Here is a 15,863-nt window from a genome sequence, read left to right on the forward strand (position 1 = left end):
AGTGCATTGGGGAACGGGGTGTGCTTCTGATGGAGCCCTGGAGGGGTACTTCTTCTTTTGGCTAAGAAGCAGTTTAAGCAAATGTGGGAAGGTTTTCTTTGAGTGTGTGTCACCCTGCTATCGAGACCTCCTGGCAACATAAATTCAGGCTAACTGTGCATACAACCCCTGAGAGTCTGTGTTGATAATCTTCCCATGGGTTCACAACTCACAATTTACGCCTCAGGGATGGAGGCACAGCCATTCTGGCTCTTCCTGACCATGCATGTCTGGGCTTCTATTCTGAGAGGTTGTAATTACTATTATGACTTTTTAGCATAACATGGTCCCAGACGCCTTTTCCAACTCCATCTAATCTTTGTATTTCACACTGTACTTTTTTCAAATTAGACTTCTCTCTATTCTCCACATAAGCTGTGTGCTTTCACATCCCCAGGGTCTGTTTAAGCTCCTCTCTGTCCTACCCATGTCTCTACCCATCTAATTTCTCCTCTTTCTTCAAAGCTTCCTAAAGCCTTTCTCAATCCTCTATTCAGAAATGATCTCCTCCTCTTGTGCCCCAGTAACAGTTATTCTCTTATGACATTTTCACAGCCTAATTTACATGATCGGGTTTTGTGTTTATTCTTGATCTATTCATTAACACTATTAGCAAATTGAGGGGAGGACCAATACCTATACTACCTTTGTATATTCCTGAGTACCAGTGCTTTATTTTTTTTCATTGTTTCCATACACACACATACTTACTTTCCCTTTCTTTCCCGTTCTCTCTCTCACAGATAGTTTGTACATGGTCTTACATAAATCTCTACTCAGAAATTTCGTTAATATCTGAGAGATCATTGCTACCTTCTCTGCTCCTTCCACCATATTCTGAGAAGAAGTAATAGCTAAATTAAGTTAAAGGGTACCAGTGAAATTCTCCTCTGGCATACTTCAACCCTTTGTCTGAAATAAAAGTAATTCAATTTCCAACAATAAAGAGGGAAATCTAATTGTCAAGATTAACCTCTGTGTGTGTGTGTGTGTGTATTTGTATGTCTTGCACACTTGACCACTCCTGGTGTCACACTGAAAATTTCAGGTTTTGTAGTGAAGAGGCTATTTGGCACAAGTAATGCGCATTCAAATTTCTTCAGCGACCGTGTGTGTGTGTGATTGTGTGTATGTGAGTGTGTGTGTAGCATTTCCTGACTCCTTACAGAAATCAAGAACTGGTGAAAATAAAGGAGTCATTTTCACACCTATAAATGTGCTATTTCCACCCTTTTCTGCAAAGAGCTGACAATGACCTTAAGTACAGTTGGTGCCTCCCAGATTGAGGAAAGGGTGTGAGGAGGGAGCTTTGACAAAAGAACTTCCTAAACGCCTTTTCCTAAATATACTACTATAAAACCAAGCGAAAGAGGAGGTTCTCAAACTGGGAGGTGCTGAGAGAGTCACTGGTTAGACTTCAGCCATCACGGATGTTGACAACTAACTGCCTTTGCCTCCACTCATCTCAAAAACCCATTCCAGATGCCAAGTAAGTGAATCTTCCGGGTAAGAAGATTGCGTTCTGCCTGAGGAACACAAATCGCAGACAGTAACTCCTCTGTCCCTCTTAGCTCCTTTCCATCCCTTTGGACTCTGAAACAAGAAAACCTGCGTTTCAGCATCAAATCCCGGTGTGTGTGTGTGTGTGTGTGTGTGTGTGTGTGTGTGTGTGTGTGTGTGTTGCAGGACGGTTCGGGCATGAAGGGTGGGGGTGGGGGGCTGGATTCTGAGCTCTACAGTATTTCTATTCCCTCTTACTTCCCACTTCTGCATCCTCACTAATAAGGAAAAGGCCAGTGGTCTCGCGGGGTGAGAACTGAGGCAGTTGAGTACCCTAAGGAACCAGAACAACGGTGCAGAAGAAAGGATCCATTGTCAGTTCCAGCCGGGCGCTCTGACCCAGGCCGACCCACCAGGGCCCCGGGGCCAGGGAGTGTCTGCCTCTTGCTCGCTCTTGCCGCAGGCTTGACAGCGCACTGACAAACCTTTCATAGCCTTCCAGGAGAAATAAGGGTACACCCCAACCTTCAGAGGAGGAGAGTTAGTTCTGGGAGCTTGCCACGGCTCCATTACTCCAATTCACACGCGCGCACACGCAGGTGTGTGCACAGGTGCTGGGCGGGCTGGGGACGAATCCCCGCGCCACTCATCTTTGCACATTTCCAGGACCTCCCTCGTCGCACTCCTCTCGGGGACCCGGCCGGTGCAGTGCGCTGGGGACCCAAGGCGGAGCTCGCAGAGAGGGGCGAGGGGAGACTTTGGACGTGTCCAAGGACGCGGCTAACACCGACAGCCGAGTTTAACGCAGCCGCTCCAACATCTCGCCCCCTCCCCAATCTCTCTCCCCTAAGAACCTGCTCTTAACGGCAGTGGGTCGACGTGGATGAGAAACAGCATTCACATCCTTCTCCCTACCCTCTACCATCGGAGGAGGCAGGCAGTGTAGACACTAGAGGACCACCGCTTCCCCTTTACCGCGACGGAGTGGAAAGCGTGGGAAGCGGGCAGCCTGCTGAAGGGTTCAGCGAAAGGGAAGGCCCAGGAGAGACCGAATCTTTCCCCTCCCACGCCCTTGGAGAAATGCAAGCGGCAGCATACACGCCCGCCCTCAGATTCCCCACTCCCGCTAAATCCGGGCGCGCTTAGAGTCCGGGGCAGGGTGACCGCCCGCAGCATCGGCATCGGCTCAAGCTGCCCACTTCCGCGAACTGGCCGGCGGCGGTGCAGGCGCTCCAAGCTGCCCTCCCTCCTCGGCCCAGGGGCGTCTGCCAACGTGCGGGTCTCCGTCAGGCTGAGCGTGCGGTCGCCACTCACAGACGTGCTCGTGCCAGCCCGATCGCGGCGGCCACTCTAGCTGGAGGCACCGGGACCCGAACCCGCTTTCCCGAGCTCGACTGCGGACGAATCCTGGGGCCGCGCGTCTCGGGAGAAGCGGCTGTCGTGCGGCGCGGAGGGATACACCTCGACCGCGCCTCCCCTCCCCGCGCCCCCGCCCCCACCTCCCTCCCCGCCCGGCTGTGCTGCCGCCGCGGCGGCCGCTGCTGCTGTTGCTGCTGCTGCCGCTGCCGCCGCCGCCGCCGCCGCCGCTGCCTGGATATAGTGCGGCAAGGAGCGGAGCTTGCAGTCACTTTGCGAGGAGGAGCGCGCGGGCTGCGGGCGGCTGGGGCACCCCGGGAGCGGCGGCGGCTCTAGCTGAGGCGGCCGTGGCAGCGGAAGGTTCTCTCTCCAGGGCTGGACTTAATAACTTTGGAACTGTCCTCCAGTGTCACGTCCTGAACATGAGCCTCCTCCTCTCCTTCTACCTGCTCGGGTTGCTTGTCAGTAGCGGGCAAGGTAGGAGTGTGGTGCTTGATTGCATTTACTTTCCCTCCCCCTTCCACCCAGCCGAGAGGGGCAGAGGGAGGCGCAGGAAGAATTAGATGAACGAACTAAAGTTATAGTTACGGTCGTCGTTAGGATTATTTTCACTGTTTATTTTAGCTGCCGCTAAAAATTGTATCTGTTCTGTGGATCCCTTAAATTAGAGAAAACACAGAATTGGAGATTGGCATCGGTGAGCAGGAAATCGAGGCAAACTGCTTCTTTTTCTGGGATCTTGGCTTGCTCTGATTTTCATGATCAAAAACTGGATGAGTATGTTGGTGTGTATTAACAGTTAAATATATGAGGCTGAGGAGGGAAAGGGAACGCCGATGTTTTACAGAAGCAGAAAAAACTATCAGCATTAAACTCGTTTGTGACATCTCTCTCGTGTGCAAGAAATTGAATTCTTAGAGACTCTTTTTTTCCCCTTTCCCAAGACCCCAATCCCTGACTGGGAAGTGAACGATGATGGTTTATTTCTATTGAAACTAAGAGAGGGGCCATGGATGTTGTGTGTAAGACGGCAAATGGATAAAACTAGGCATGTGTTGCAGTCATTCATTTTCAGCACCCCCCCCCACCCTTGTTAATCCATCAAGGTTGAAAATTTTTATAGCGTCAGATTGTAATTACACCTGTAAGGGATATTTTGGCTTGTGGAGAACTGGTGAGATTTTTATCTCTTGAGGGGGAAAAAAATGAATAGCTTACTAGAATAACCTGAGAGAATTTGTGGAAGCTACCTCTGTTTATAGAGGTAGATCTGAATTTGTCTTGCTTTGTTTGGATAGTTCACGTTCACATAAAATATATTTATAATAAATGGAAACATTTTCAACTGTCCAGACAAGTTTGGACATTTAATTGGGAACACAAAATGCTAAAACATGCATTGGTGGAAGTCTTTAAAGAAAAAAGAAAATAGCTGTAATTCTGTGATGTGTAATAATTGCATAGAATGTTATATTATTAGTATGGCATGAAAATTGTTTTTTGAGAAAACATAAATTACAAGACAAGTTAAAATATCTCCACTATATTCAATTCTTAGCATTTTCTAGCCTCTTCGGTTTTGCTCATTTGGTCCAGCAGGGGGTGGTAGAACTCCATTTTAAAATCAGAAATGGTTGTTTCTGTTCTTCCATACTCGCTGGGTCCTTCTATCATTCTTCAGCAGGGCTTGACATTTTGGATATGAAGCCTTCCTTTCTCTGCCCTCACCTCCCTAAAGCTATATAGTGTTAATGGCTGATGAAACATGATTGGATGCAGATTTTATGCTCAGAAATCAGAATGCAAATAGTGAATGTTGCTGTAGTTTATAAAGTGTCTTGGTAGGATGCTGCTCATTTCCCCTTGATAATATAGAGTATGCAAAATTTCAGTCATAGCAAAATTGCAGATATATCCATCTGAAGCTGATATTAGCCCAGTTAATTAAATCACTATTATAGCAAAGATCAACATATACTTTATGCCCTACAGATATGCTGCTTTCATTTTTGCAGAGCTGCTGATTATGTTTAACTGTTCATTTATAACATAGACAGGTATTAGTGAATCCTAAGAAGCAGCTCCTGAAAATTGCAGTTAAAATACCACTGCAATTAACTGAGTGTAGCTAGTGTGGAGTAAGATGGGGACATAATAGAAAGCAAGTTTATGCAGACTTATGATTACATTAGGACTGGTTTGGAGAAGAAATATGTCTCAGTGGTGGAGTCTGTGAATTTACATTTATAGACACTAAGTGTATTGGAATTTGGGGGACAAAAGAGAAATCTAGGAATGTTTAAATATTATACGCAGGCACAATTTAATTTAGGTCTGTATATGTGACATACCTGAAATTTGTGATTCCCCTAATTTATAATTCAGAAAACAGGGTAATTGTAAAGAAGGGCTCTAAAACTAAAGCATGCCTGAAAGGGAGCCTAGATTCACTGTCATGAAACAGGGAAGGAGGGGAACATCCTTCAGAAGATCTCTCTATCTAGTGCGATTTAAAAATGCATGGCACTCATAGAGGCATAGATGCACATCAGAGAGACCTAGCTTTTGTGAAACCGAACATGTAGTACTTCTGTGCCATGTCTCCTAATGAAGTCAGAGATGCTGGGAAACGGCAATCCTGATCTTGGAGTCCGATTCTCCTATGCCAGTGTTCTGTCCTCCAATTAAGGATGCAGAAGCAAGTATCAGACACACCACTGGAACAGTTTTTGAAGAAAAAAAAAGGGGGGGATCTAGTGTAACTCATAATTTTGTTTATTCTTTTATAAATGGGGCCATGGAAAAGCCTCCAGTTCTTGATCCCTGGGCTTACCTTAGAAATACTAAAATCCCAGCTTGCTGATTTATGTTTCCAACAATATACTTGCAGGGGATTTTATGAAGCATGATTGAAGCTATTGCTTTGGAAAGTGGTGTGCAGTTAGACTGGGGAAAGGCAATGATGATGTATTCCCTTTTAAGTAGTCAAAACGTTTTGAACTGCAGCAGTTGAGCAGCAGAAAATGACAGAAGTGAAAAACTGAGCAACTTAAGTGGATGCCAATACCATAATTAGCTAACAAGGTCTAATAGTTCTAACTTTCAACACAACATTATTGTTCTACTATAGTGAAAGCCTTTTTTATTACAGCAGGAATACGCCTTTAAAAGTCTCTCATTTCCACTGCAAGATTAATATCTAATGAAGTAAGGTTGGGATTTAATTGTCAAGTCTGAATTTTATTGTCAACTGAAAGGAGATTCTATAACTCTTAACTTCTGCGATTATTTTTCTTTGTATTCAAAACTTGGTCACAGTCTCGGTCATCATAAATCTCAAGTAATAACCTGAGTCTGTGATTCACAGTGCATTTGCTGTTTGGATCTATGTAAACCCAGTTCCCAAACTGTAATACGTATGTGCTGCTTTCCTGAAGCTTTAGCACTTCCTAAAATTATTGTCCTCTTCTTTTTAAAAATTACTCAAGTGTGATTAATAAACATCTATTAGTGGATGCTTATTCATCCAGTATGATGAATACTTCTGTGTCAAACATAAAGAGGATTTTTGTATGACACTGTAAGGTAAGGACAGAACTCTTCATCTCTTTTGCAATCCAGTCCAACCATACAGTTAGAATACTTACCTAAGCCAAAATCATGGGGACAGGGAGGTGAATTGCCTAGTTAATTAGCTGAATTTCAGGCTCTCTGCTTACATTTTCTCTTTCTGGTGAAGTGTTAGTAAGTCATCGCTCATTAGAGACCTGTACCTTCTAAAAATAAAGTGTGGGGGTGTGTATGTGTGGGTGTGTGGGTGACTGCTAGTTTCACTTCTACAGGAAGTGTGGGTGTTTGGGTGTCTCCTAGTGTGTGGGGGGCCGTGAGTTTCATTTCTATAGGAAGGTCTCCACGAACCTGTCTTCAGTGTAGGCTGTTCACAGACAGCTTCTCGCGTGTCCGTTTTAATCTACTCTGCTCTGATTCTTTGATATCAGCCTCTTTTGGAACATTTCTATTGAATCAACTCCATATGCATTTGCACTTAGAGAAGACAGGCTGTGTGAATTAATACCGTTATTGTCAATGAGCAACCCAGAGGATTTCCTTTCCTGCTGTATGTCACAGGAGTTAAGCAGTGCATTTGACCACTTGAGTTTCTAATGCTGAATTAGAGCCCAGGAGAAGAGCAAGAAGGGAAGGTGGTGGTACCCCAGGGGGTCCGGGAGTCTCTTCAACGACACAGTGGGCTAATGTTCTTCCAGAGGTAATGTCCCATTAGAGACTCAATTAATGGAAGAAAATAACCTCATCCAGTACAAAAAGAAAGCCAAACTTCATATAATTTAGTAAATAAAATGGCTTTCTTTCATACATAGAGCTAGTTTGTAATGGGAGTGAGAAATGAGCTATAGAAATTGAGGCTGGTAACCAAGCCTAACAGAGTCATTTGTTTTTGTCTATTTCCTTGGGAGGCAGGAATGTGAATGGAAACAAGGTTGCCAATCAGAAGGCCCCAAGGAACTAATCTCTGGCTTTTGACATTTGGGAAATGATTTTAATTTATCTGTTTTCAGGGTCACTCTCACAGCAGTGAACTTTGAAAGCATGAAGAAAGGGCTTGATAAGTGGTAGCGCAAGTTTGAATTGCTTTTGTTTTTGTTTGTTTTTGTTTTGGTCCAGAATTAAATGAGTCCTCTGGGTGTTGGTGTATGCAAAATTAATTTAATAATTTTAATATTCTGATAAAGGGGTATCATTGTTTTTCAAATTTTATTAATCTAAATTCTAAATTCCCTGTGCCCTTAATACTCCCAATTATGCTGAAGATAGACCTATTTAAAATATTATAAAATAGTTTTAATTTTCCAAATTATATGCTATGAGAACACTTTGAGATACCCCAGTGCTTGTCTACTTTCATTAAATGTAATCTTCCCGAGCTTCATAGAGCCAAGGTATCTTTAATTGTTCAGCAAATAAAAGTGCTTCTATATGGCATTATTTAAAATATTTTAATAACTTTTAACTATTTACAAAGTTATAGTTATAATAGTGCTGATTCCAAATGGCTATCAACGTACTTCCTGGTGTCACATATTCACTTGGGCCACTAACAATTCATCAACCATTACAAGGCATTTTAGAAAGCTTTGATCTAATGAAACAGACTTGTCTGAGTTTAAATAGTTAAGAGGTATGATAAGGAATTTTAAGAGTATTTACAAGCGTAACAATCAATAGATGACAGTATTAAGGATTTCAGGTCAGTTGGTCAGAATTTTCTTGGCTCCATTTTGTTATTAAAAATAGCATGAAAGGGGAGAGAACATTGGATTTGAAATCAGAAGATTTAGACATTAAGTCTCTCAACTTTGAAAAAGTAACTTAAATTCTCAGAGCCATCATGTGCTTATTTGAAAATCTGACATAATTATCTCTGATAGTTGCAATACTGCCATGAGAGCAATTGTGATAATAGATATGTGTAGGGCTCCTATAAAATGTCAACCCTATTATGCCAGACATTATTATGCCAGAGGTATATTACAAATACAGACAAATCTGCTGTGGTTTAAAAACATTCCATGTATTCAATTTTTAAAGTCATCACAAACTTCTCTATGAATAAAAACAAATATCGAGGGGGGCAGAGATAATTTAATTCATTGATAATGGAGGCTCATTAATCATTGACTCATTTATCAAACATTTATTGAATGCCTATAGTGCCTCAGACACCTTATTCAGCAGCATTCCTAGGAATGGTTATATAGATTGTGCGATGAACAACTCCAGGGGGCGCCACTCATGGTTGTGGTGATAGAATACATATTTATTTTCACAATTTTCCAGCAGATGGCAGTAAAGAGTCTTGAGGAATGGGTTTCTTATTGTATCCCAGATCCCTTTTATGGGTCGGCACCAGGTTGATATGAGTCTGGAGAGGCTTAGGGTGGGCACACAATTAGGATAAGTGATTTATTAAAGATCCGAATAGTAGCGAGAGCTCTGGTCTCAAAACTCTTAATTCAGTTCTCTGAACACCAAACTTTTGCAGCGGTTTAAAAATATTAACATTTCTTCAGCTCAAAATAATAATAATATTTAAATTTTGTACCATTTTTTTCAGTTAATCAATTAACAAATACTTGTTCAGGACTTACAATGAGTATAATGCCATCATTCTGTAACCCCATAGAGCACTGGCTCAAAGTGCGTTCACTTCCTTGTAGGGAATGATCAGCAAGAATCCAAGGGACTATTAACTATTTTATGGTTGAAGAAATTGAAGTGCAGAAGAACTGCCTGATTTGCCTCTATCAGTCATAGTTAGGAGTTATCTGGATTTAAGATTAGATTTTCTCATTTCTAGTTCAATGCCTATTTTTTTAATGTATCTAATGTTTTGTTTGAAAATTTGCTGGTGTCTGGAAGGGGTAGTGTGTAGAATCCAATGCTGATAGTTGAGAAGGTAAAAAATATAAAAGCCAATTAAGCATATGAGGTTTCAATAAACTGGTCAACAAAATGTTGCAAAATGAGAAAAGATATATAATTAATTAAAAATTCAGGGGTATAAAGAAGCCCTTAAGAATTTGACACCTCGAAAGAGCTAAAATTTGTTGAATGTTTGCTAACTGCCAGGGTCTATTGTAAGCACATTACATTGGTTTAAGTAGCTTAATATGTACCACAGCCCTCTAGTTATTATCATCTTACTCTTCCCCTTTTACACTTGAGGGCTGTGAGGCACAGAAAATTTAAATAACTGTCTAAGGTTGCATAGCCAGGAAAGAAACATGTGAACTCAGGACATGTACAAAAGACTTGCCCTATTAACCAGGGCACTACCTTGCCATTCACTGAAGCAAAAGGGAATTCAACACAGAAGAGGAAGAAGATAAGACAAAGAGTTAACAACAGGTGAGCATATTGTGAGAAAGGATGCCCTAAGTGTTCAGAGGACAGAAATAATCCAATTCATTAAGAGTTTGGAAAGGTGAGTTGTTGGACTTGATTATGGAAATATTGATGGGGCTTAGAGGCATGAAGGCCTTCAGTCAGGCTAGGTGTAGATCATCAGGAGCCATTGTTTCAGCAGGAAAAGAACATGCTTAACATTTTGTTCTGTTTTGAAGTCTTCTGGCCAGGCATGGGGCCTACCAGAGGGAAATGAAAAAAGGAGTTGAGGGTTCATGTCTTATGTTTCTTTGAAAAAATTAATGAATCTTAATAAGGCATTCGATTTGGGAGATTGGGAGGCAGGTGGTACCTGAAATGTTAAGCCTTTCCATGGAAAGAATGGTTATCTTAATAGAAATAGCGAAATAGATAAATAAGACCACTTATTTTAGGTGAGAAGGGTTTGTGTTTTTGTTTTGCTTGTTTGTAGTTTTCTACATTGACACGTTGAGTTTCAGGTACAAATGGAGTCTAGATGGAAATGTCACCAGTAACTTTGGAAAGGCCAACTGTTGATCTTTTCATTTCAGAATTTTTCTCCACTTTTATTTAACTTTGTTCTCTTTTTTTTCCATCGCTGTTTGCGCTAAAATTATTTGATAGGTGTGTGTGTCTGGAATTTTGAGTAAAATTTCAAAAGCATTTAGGTCAAATTTGCTCTTATTACCTATTCTTCATTCATTTTCACTGCTTATGCATAGATTTTTCCCCTTTTTTTTTATTCTGGGGAAACAAAAGAAAATATGAAGAAATAAGAAAATAAAAAGAGAAATGAAAATAGCTAAACTAAAATAAAAACCAAAAAAAGTTTGATATAAAATATATAGACGTGGACCTTCTTTCTGTTCATCTTCAAGGGAAATAATCTTTCTGAGTGCCTCCTGTGTGCCAGGTGGGCATTTTCACTCATTGTCTCACTTAGTCCTGATAAAAATCACCTTTGATAGATGATGTCTTGAGATGGAGAATGTCAGATTGGCCTTGTGCTATTATGTATGTTCTGTGGCCGACACCCGAAGTTGCATCTAATGTGCATCCTATGTATGGAAGATACAATTCTGTTTCTTTGTGTGTTTCTTTGATACAGGACTGGTTAACAGGGGGCTGATGCAGGAACTGTATTGTTCCATATACCACTTCTTCAGCCCGTTCATTTTTGAAGTGATCAAGAGCAAGCTTTCTCACTCTTAAAGAGAAAGCCTTAGCTTTCTATGAAGATGTTAATAAAAAATATGAAAAATCAACTCAAGTGCTTTCCTTTACTGCGAGTATTTGTTTGTCTAGCAGTTTAAGAACCATCTTGATGTCCAGTATAGAATACTGAGAATGCTGCTAAGAAAACTGGAAATCACTTTCTCCTTTGTCAAAATGATATATTTGTTTTTAATTTTTTAAGGGCTACACCCCGGATCATAGTTTTCATTTTACTGTGAATGCCCTTCAGGCCTTGCATCTCGAAAGAAGATGCAAATACTAGATACAAGCGTCAGTAGAGATTTAACTGTGCTAGTATTTTTATTAAGATTGTTATGGTAGTTGTTAGTGCTTGGTTACACATTTCTGTAGGTTTGGAATGTTCTGACCTCTAATCCTGTCTTTTTCCATAAGCCATGATATTTTTTACTGCATAATTTTGCAGACACCAGCGTTTTCCAGGGATGCAAATATGGTGTTAGCATAGAAATGCATGCCACCACTTGTAAAATAAACGGATGTAATAAAGCTAAGACTTACAGTAGAGTACATCACAATTTAAGAAAATAAGCGCACATATTCTTTGTTTTAAGTAGTAATGGGTGTTGTGGACAGTTTTTCTAATATTGTAGCTTGTCCATTCTCAACCAGCTGTTTAATAACTACGGCATTACTTTTTTCTGATTACTCTTATATTTATTGCCCTCCTTAATTTATCTCTGATTATTATCATCTACCAATGACAAATATTGAATATACTGCCTGAGCGGAGCAGTTGCATCTTTATATTATAGTAATAGCTTTCTGTCATCAATGAGAGAAATGTGAAACACAGATTATATAAAAATTAAAATATAACATCAAGTATATGCCATAATCTTTGTCAAAGTATTGATCAATGATATTGACTGGTTTTATTTAAATTTTATTTACTTAGGTAAACCACTTATAATTCTCTAATGTTTGTAGTGCCAGCTGAAATTAAGTACATTTTCAATCCTGTTCATTTTTTTAAAATGCGCTTTATCACAGAATCACTGGCTTCACCCTACCTCTTGTATAGATTATATACTAATATTTCAAACTAGGTTAAACTTTGGAATTATCAAAGGGTTAGAGTTACATTGTAGAATTTAATGATTTCAAATGTATGTATTATATTCTAAGACGTACTAGTTAAAAACAACTTTGATGGTTAACTTAAATTTACCTACTTAAAGTCCCACAATTACCCTGAAATGTAGGTAGTATTCCTGATTTAGAAAAGAGGAAAATGAACCTCTAAGCCGTCAAATTACTTGTCTAAGAAGAAAGACTTAAAAAATGGTTGGTTTAGGACTTGATACAAATATTTTATTCTAGATGCAGCATTTTTCCTATAACAATGTCTGTGCTTTTACGGAAATACACTTTACTCCTATTAATGGAGAAGTTTTCAGAAATAACTTAGTGGTACAGTAGATAATTTATATTACTCTGCTCTTCAAAGTTACTTTTGGACTGTATTTACAGGATACATGCTGTTCATTTTAGAGGATTCCCTTTCACTTGACTTATTTGGGAGTTCCTGACTTAGAATTGTTAAGACTTTCACCTTTTATTCACTTGCAGGATCCTGTTTTCTTAGCCTCATGCTTGTTACTATGTACACCAGACACTTTTGTACCATTTCTGAAATTCCCAGACTTGGGACCTGTGTCAACACAGCTCACATATTTTACAGTTTTCCTAACTTTCTTTGCTTGGACAGTTCCTATTGTTTTTCTTCAAAACTCAGTTTAGCCATTTCATCACTGAAGACATCTTTGTTTCTCTCAACAAATATACAGTAATCCCTGGTCAGTGTGCAAGATACTGAACACCCAGTCCTGGATGGTAACATACCCGAATTCTGCATGTCAGACTTCACTGTACTGTATGTGACCTTCTGTGTGAACTCCCTGAGAGCAAAAACACCTTTCCATGCTGGCTTGCCATTAAATACAATGTACTTGGTTAGGGAGTTCACTGTAAATTCTTATGTGTATTCCCGAAACATAGTAGATGTTTAGTAAATATGTGCTAAATGAATATTTAAATATTACCCGGCAGGAGTAAAACAAACTAACTATTTAAAAATATATTTAGTTTTGACTGTTGAGAATATATTATCTGTTGGTTTGGGTATTTGTTTTAAAAATTTTGTTTATATCACTACTGCATGTGATAGGCCTTCAATAAATATTTGAGTATCTACAAAATAATCCAGTCAGAAGGAAAGAAAAGATGACCTGCCTTACCTCCTGAACTAAAAATAAATTAGACAGGGAATAAAGCAGACTTAAATCTTGCTTTAAGATTTCTTATTTTGAAGCCTTATCTGGGACATAGGAGACCATTACGTTGTTGAGGTTTCAGAATCTTCACTACATAGAAATAAATGAGGGAGATATAATATGTTGATAATGGTATAATTAAACAGATTAGATATTGTTAATAGTAAATGTCTGATTTGTCAATAGAGCAGGTATTTAAAGTCCTCAAAAATCAAGATAATCCCTGGGGTTAATTAAAAGTTGATTATTCAGTCAATGATTATTGGAAGCCAATTCTAAGCTGTATGTATGGGAAGACAAGCAAGATAAGAGTATTTTGCCTTATTTTTTCATAGGCACTTGGGTTTTGTTTCTTTAAAAAAAATGAAATTCAGTTTAACCTAAAAACATGCTCTCTTGTTCGGTAGCCATGTTTTGTCATGATTTTATGATATTTTCTATGTCAGACTTCAGTGGTAAGAGCATTTAAGTTAATTGGACAGAATACATTTTCAGGTACTCCTGAATGTCTTTATCACATATTTATTTGTCTCCCTTCCATTAGCCTACTAATGTTGCTGGTATTTTGTATGCCATTTCTAACTTGAAACACAGTTTGCAACTAGAGATATGACCACTGCTTCTGATTCATCCATGTTTTACTTTCATTTCCCTCCTCAAATTTCACATAATTTATAATCACTTTAATTGGTTATCCACGTGAGTCGTTTTATTTCATAGCCCCCTCATAAGCCCCATGCTAATGCATTTTACCTCTGTGGGCATTGTGCGTGGTCTGCAGTTTAGCAACAAAATTCAGCACGGGTTATTAAAGGATATTATGCCATTCTCTGTGCTTTACTAAAAACTTACACAGCCATATCCAAAGTGGATAGGAAGTATTCAACTCTAGTATTCTCATGATATTTAAATAATACTTTGTACAGAATACTTAGTACAGAATCCTGAATAATTATGAAGTACCCTAAGTTATTAATGTATTTTCTCTTTCAAATCCTTGTTCTGTTTCTATTGTATGAAACATTTTATTAAAAATACACTCCATCCTACCCTGTGCATTAATAGATTATTTGGTGAAAGATGACTTCTTCAAGGAGAATGTCACTCCTTCTTGCTAGGAAAATCAAAGGATTGACATCACTGGGGTGCCTGGGTGGCTCAGTGGGTTAAGCCTCTGCCTTCAGCTCAGGTCATGATAGGGTCCTGGGATGGAGCCCTGCATCGGGCTTTCTGTTCAGCAAGGATCCTGCTTCCCCCTCTCTCTCTGCCTGCCTCTTTGCCTACTTGTGGTCTCTCTCTGTCAAATAAATAAATAAAATCTTTTTAAGAAATTTTTAAAAAAAGGACTGACATTATTGACTATCGTGGGGAAGGGGACTTACTTGTTAGTTACCTTTCCCTTCTCTCTTCCTGTTTGGCTGCCTCTCAGAGGATGTGTGGTACGTGGATTTGTGATAGGAGAGGGGAGGTTGTCCTAAGAAGTAAAAATTTTCTTTGACTAATAGTGACTCCAGAGCACATTCTGAGTCCTGAGCAGAAAGGCATACGGGAGCTAAGAATGAGAAAGGAGAGTAAATACTGTTACTAAAGATCAATCCCTGTTTTATTTCAAGGGCAATTCACCAGCTAAATGGTAACGAGGGAAGGGGTGGTGGGGTCAGACTTTGAAGAGCTAGGATAAATTGTGACATGCCTGCCCGGGAGAAGGAGATGCCCAACAAAATAGAGAAGGACTGCAGACATCCTTGTGTCCTCAATAAACACTGTCTGTTTGTAAATATTGAACGAATTAATTGAAGGAAGGAAGCGTCAGAGATAAACAAAGCCAAACACTGGTTAAGGACAGATTTTAATCGGTAATATACCATATTGGAAAGGAAGTTTATTACTGTATTCAATAAGGTAAAGAGCCTAGTATGGCCTGAACTTAAAAATTTTGCTTTGTACAGAGGTGACCCGGTATTCTAAAGGCACAATGAGAGCATAAGGAGGAAGGTACATGGGGGCTCAGTGGAACCAGGGAAGTGAAAAAATACAAAAAGCAGGAAGGGGTGGTTTGGTCTCTTTGAAACCCACCTGGGTATGTTAACTGATGGTTAGCAAAGTTAGGCTCCTCTCCTCCCACAGAGGTTGGGAGATAAGAGTCCCATCTTGAGGTATGGACTGAAACAAACAGAAGGTCTTTTTGCACCTTGAGTTTTCTCAGGCACTTTAAGTCATCCCAGGGAGGCACCCTTGAACTCTTAAAAATAATGTTAGTGCTTCATTCATTTATAAGTTAGGTTTGAGACCTAGTTGAGAAGAGAGCTCAGCGCAGCCTGGTAACAGTTTGGCAAAGGGGAGAATGTCAGAAAAAAAAATCTGTTAGTCACCCTACCAAGTACTGGGTTGCCTCATTTTTATATTGACTACATATATAGGATTTCTGAAAATTATTTTACAGATGAGGGAACTGAATTTCATAAAAGTTAAGTGGCATCTAATAAGTCAAGG

General features: G+C 39.9%; 1 protein-coding gene across 2 annotated transcripts in view; it reads left to right on the forward strand.

Annotated features, from left to right (window-relative positions):
• The first annotated feature begins 3,067 nt into the window (after positions 1 to 3,067).
• Positions 3,068 to 15,863, forward strand: part of NCAM2 (neural cell adhesion molecule 2) — a 532,557-nt gene continuing 519,761 nt past the window's right edge. For both annotated transcript variants that reach the window (XM_046003053.1, XM_046003054.1), the window contains exon 1: positions 3,068 to 3,372. In XM_046003053.1, coding sequence (XP_045859009.1) covers positions 3,318 to 3,372 — 55 coding nt within the window. In that variant the 5' untranslated portion in view covers positions 3,068 to 3,317. The remainder of the gene's footprint in view (positions 3,373 to 15,863) is intronic.

This window comes from Meles meles, chromosome 4, assembly GCF_922984935.1.
Source record: "Meles meles chromosome 4, mMelMel3.1 paternal haplotype, whole genome shotgun sequence".
Lineage (NCBI taxonomy): Eukaryota > Metazoa > Chordata > Mammalia > Carnivora > Mustelidae > Meles > Meles meles.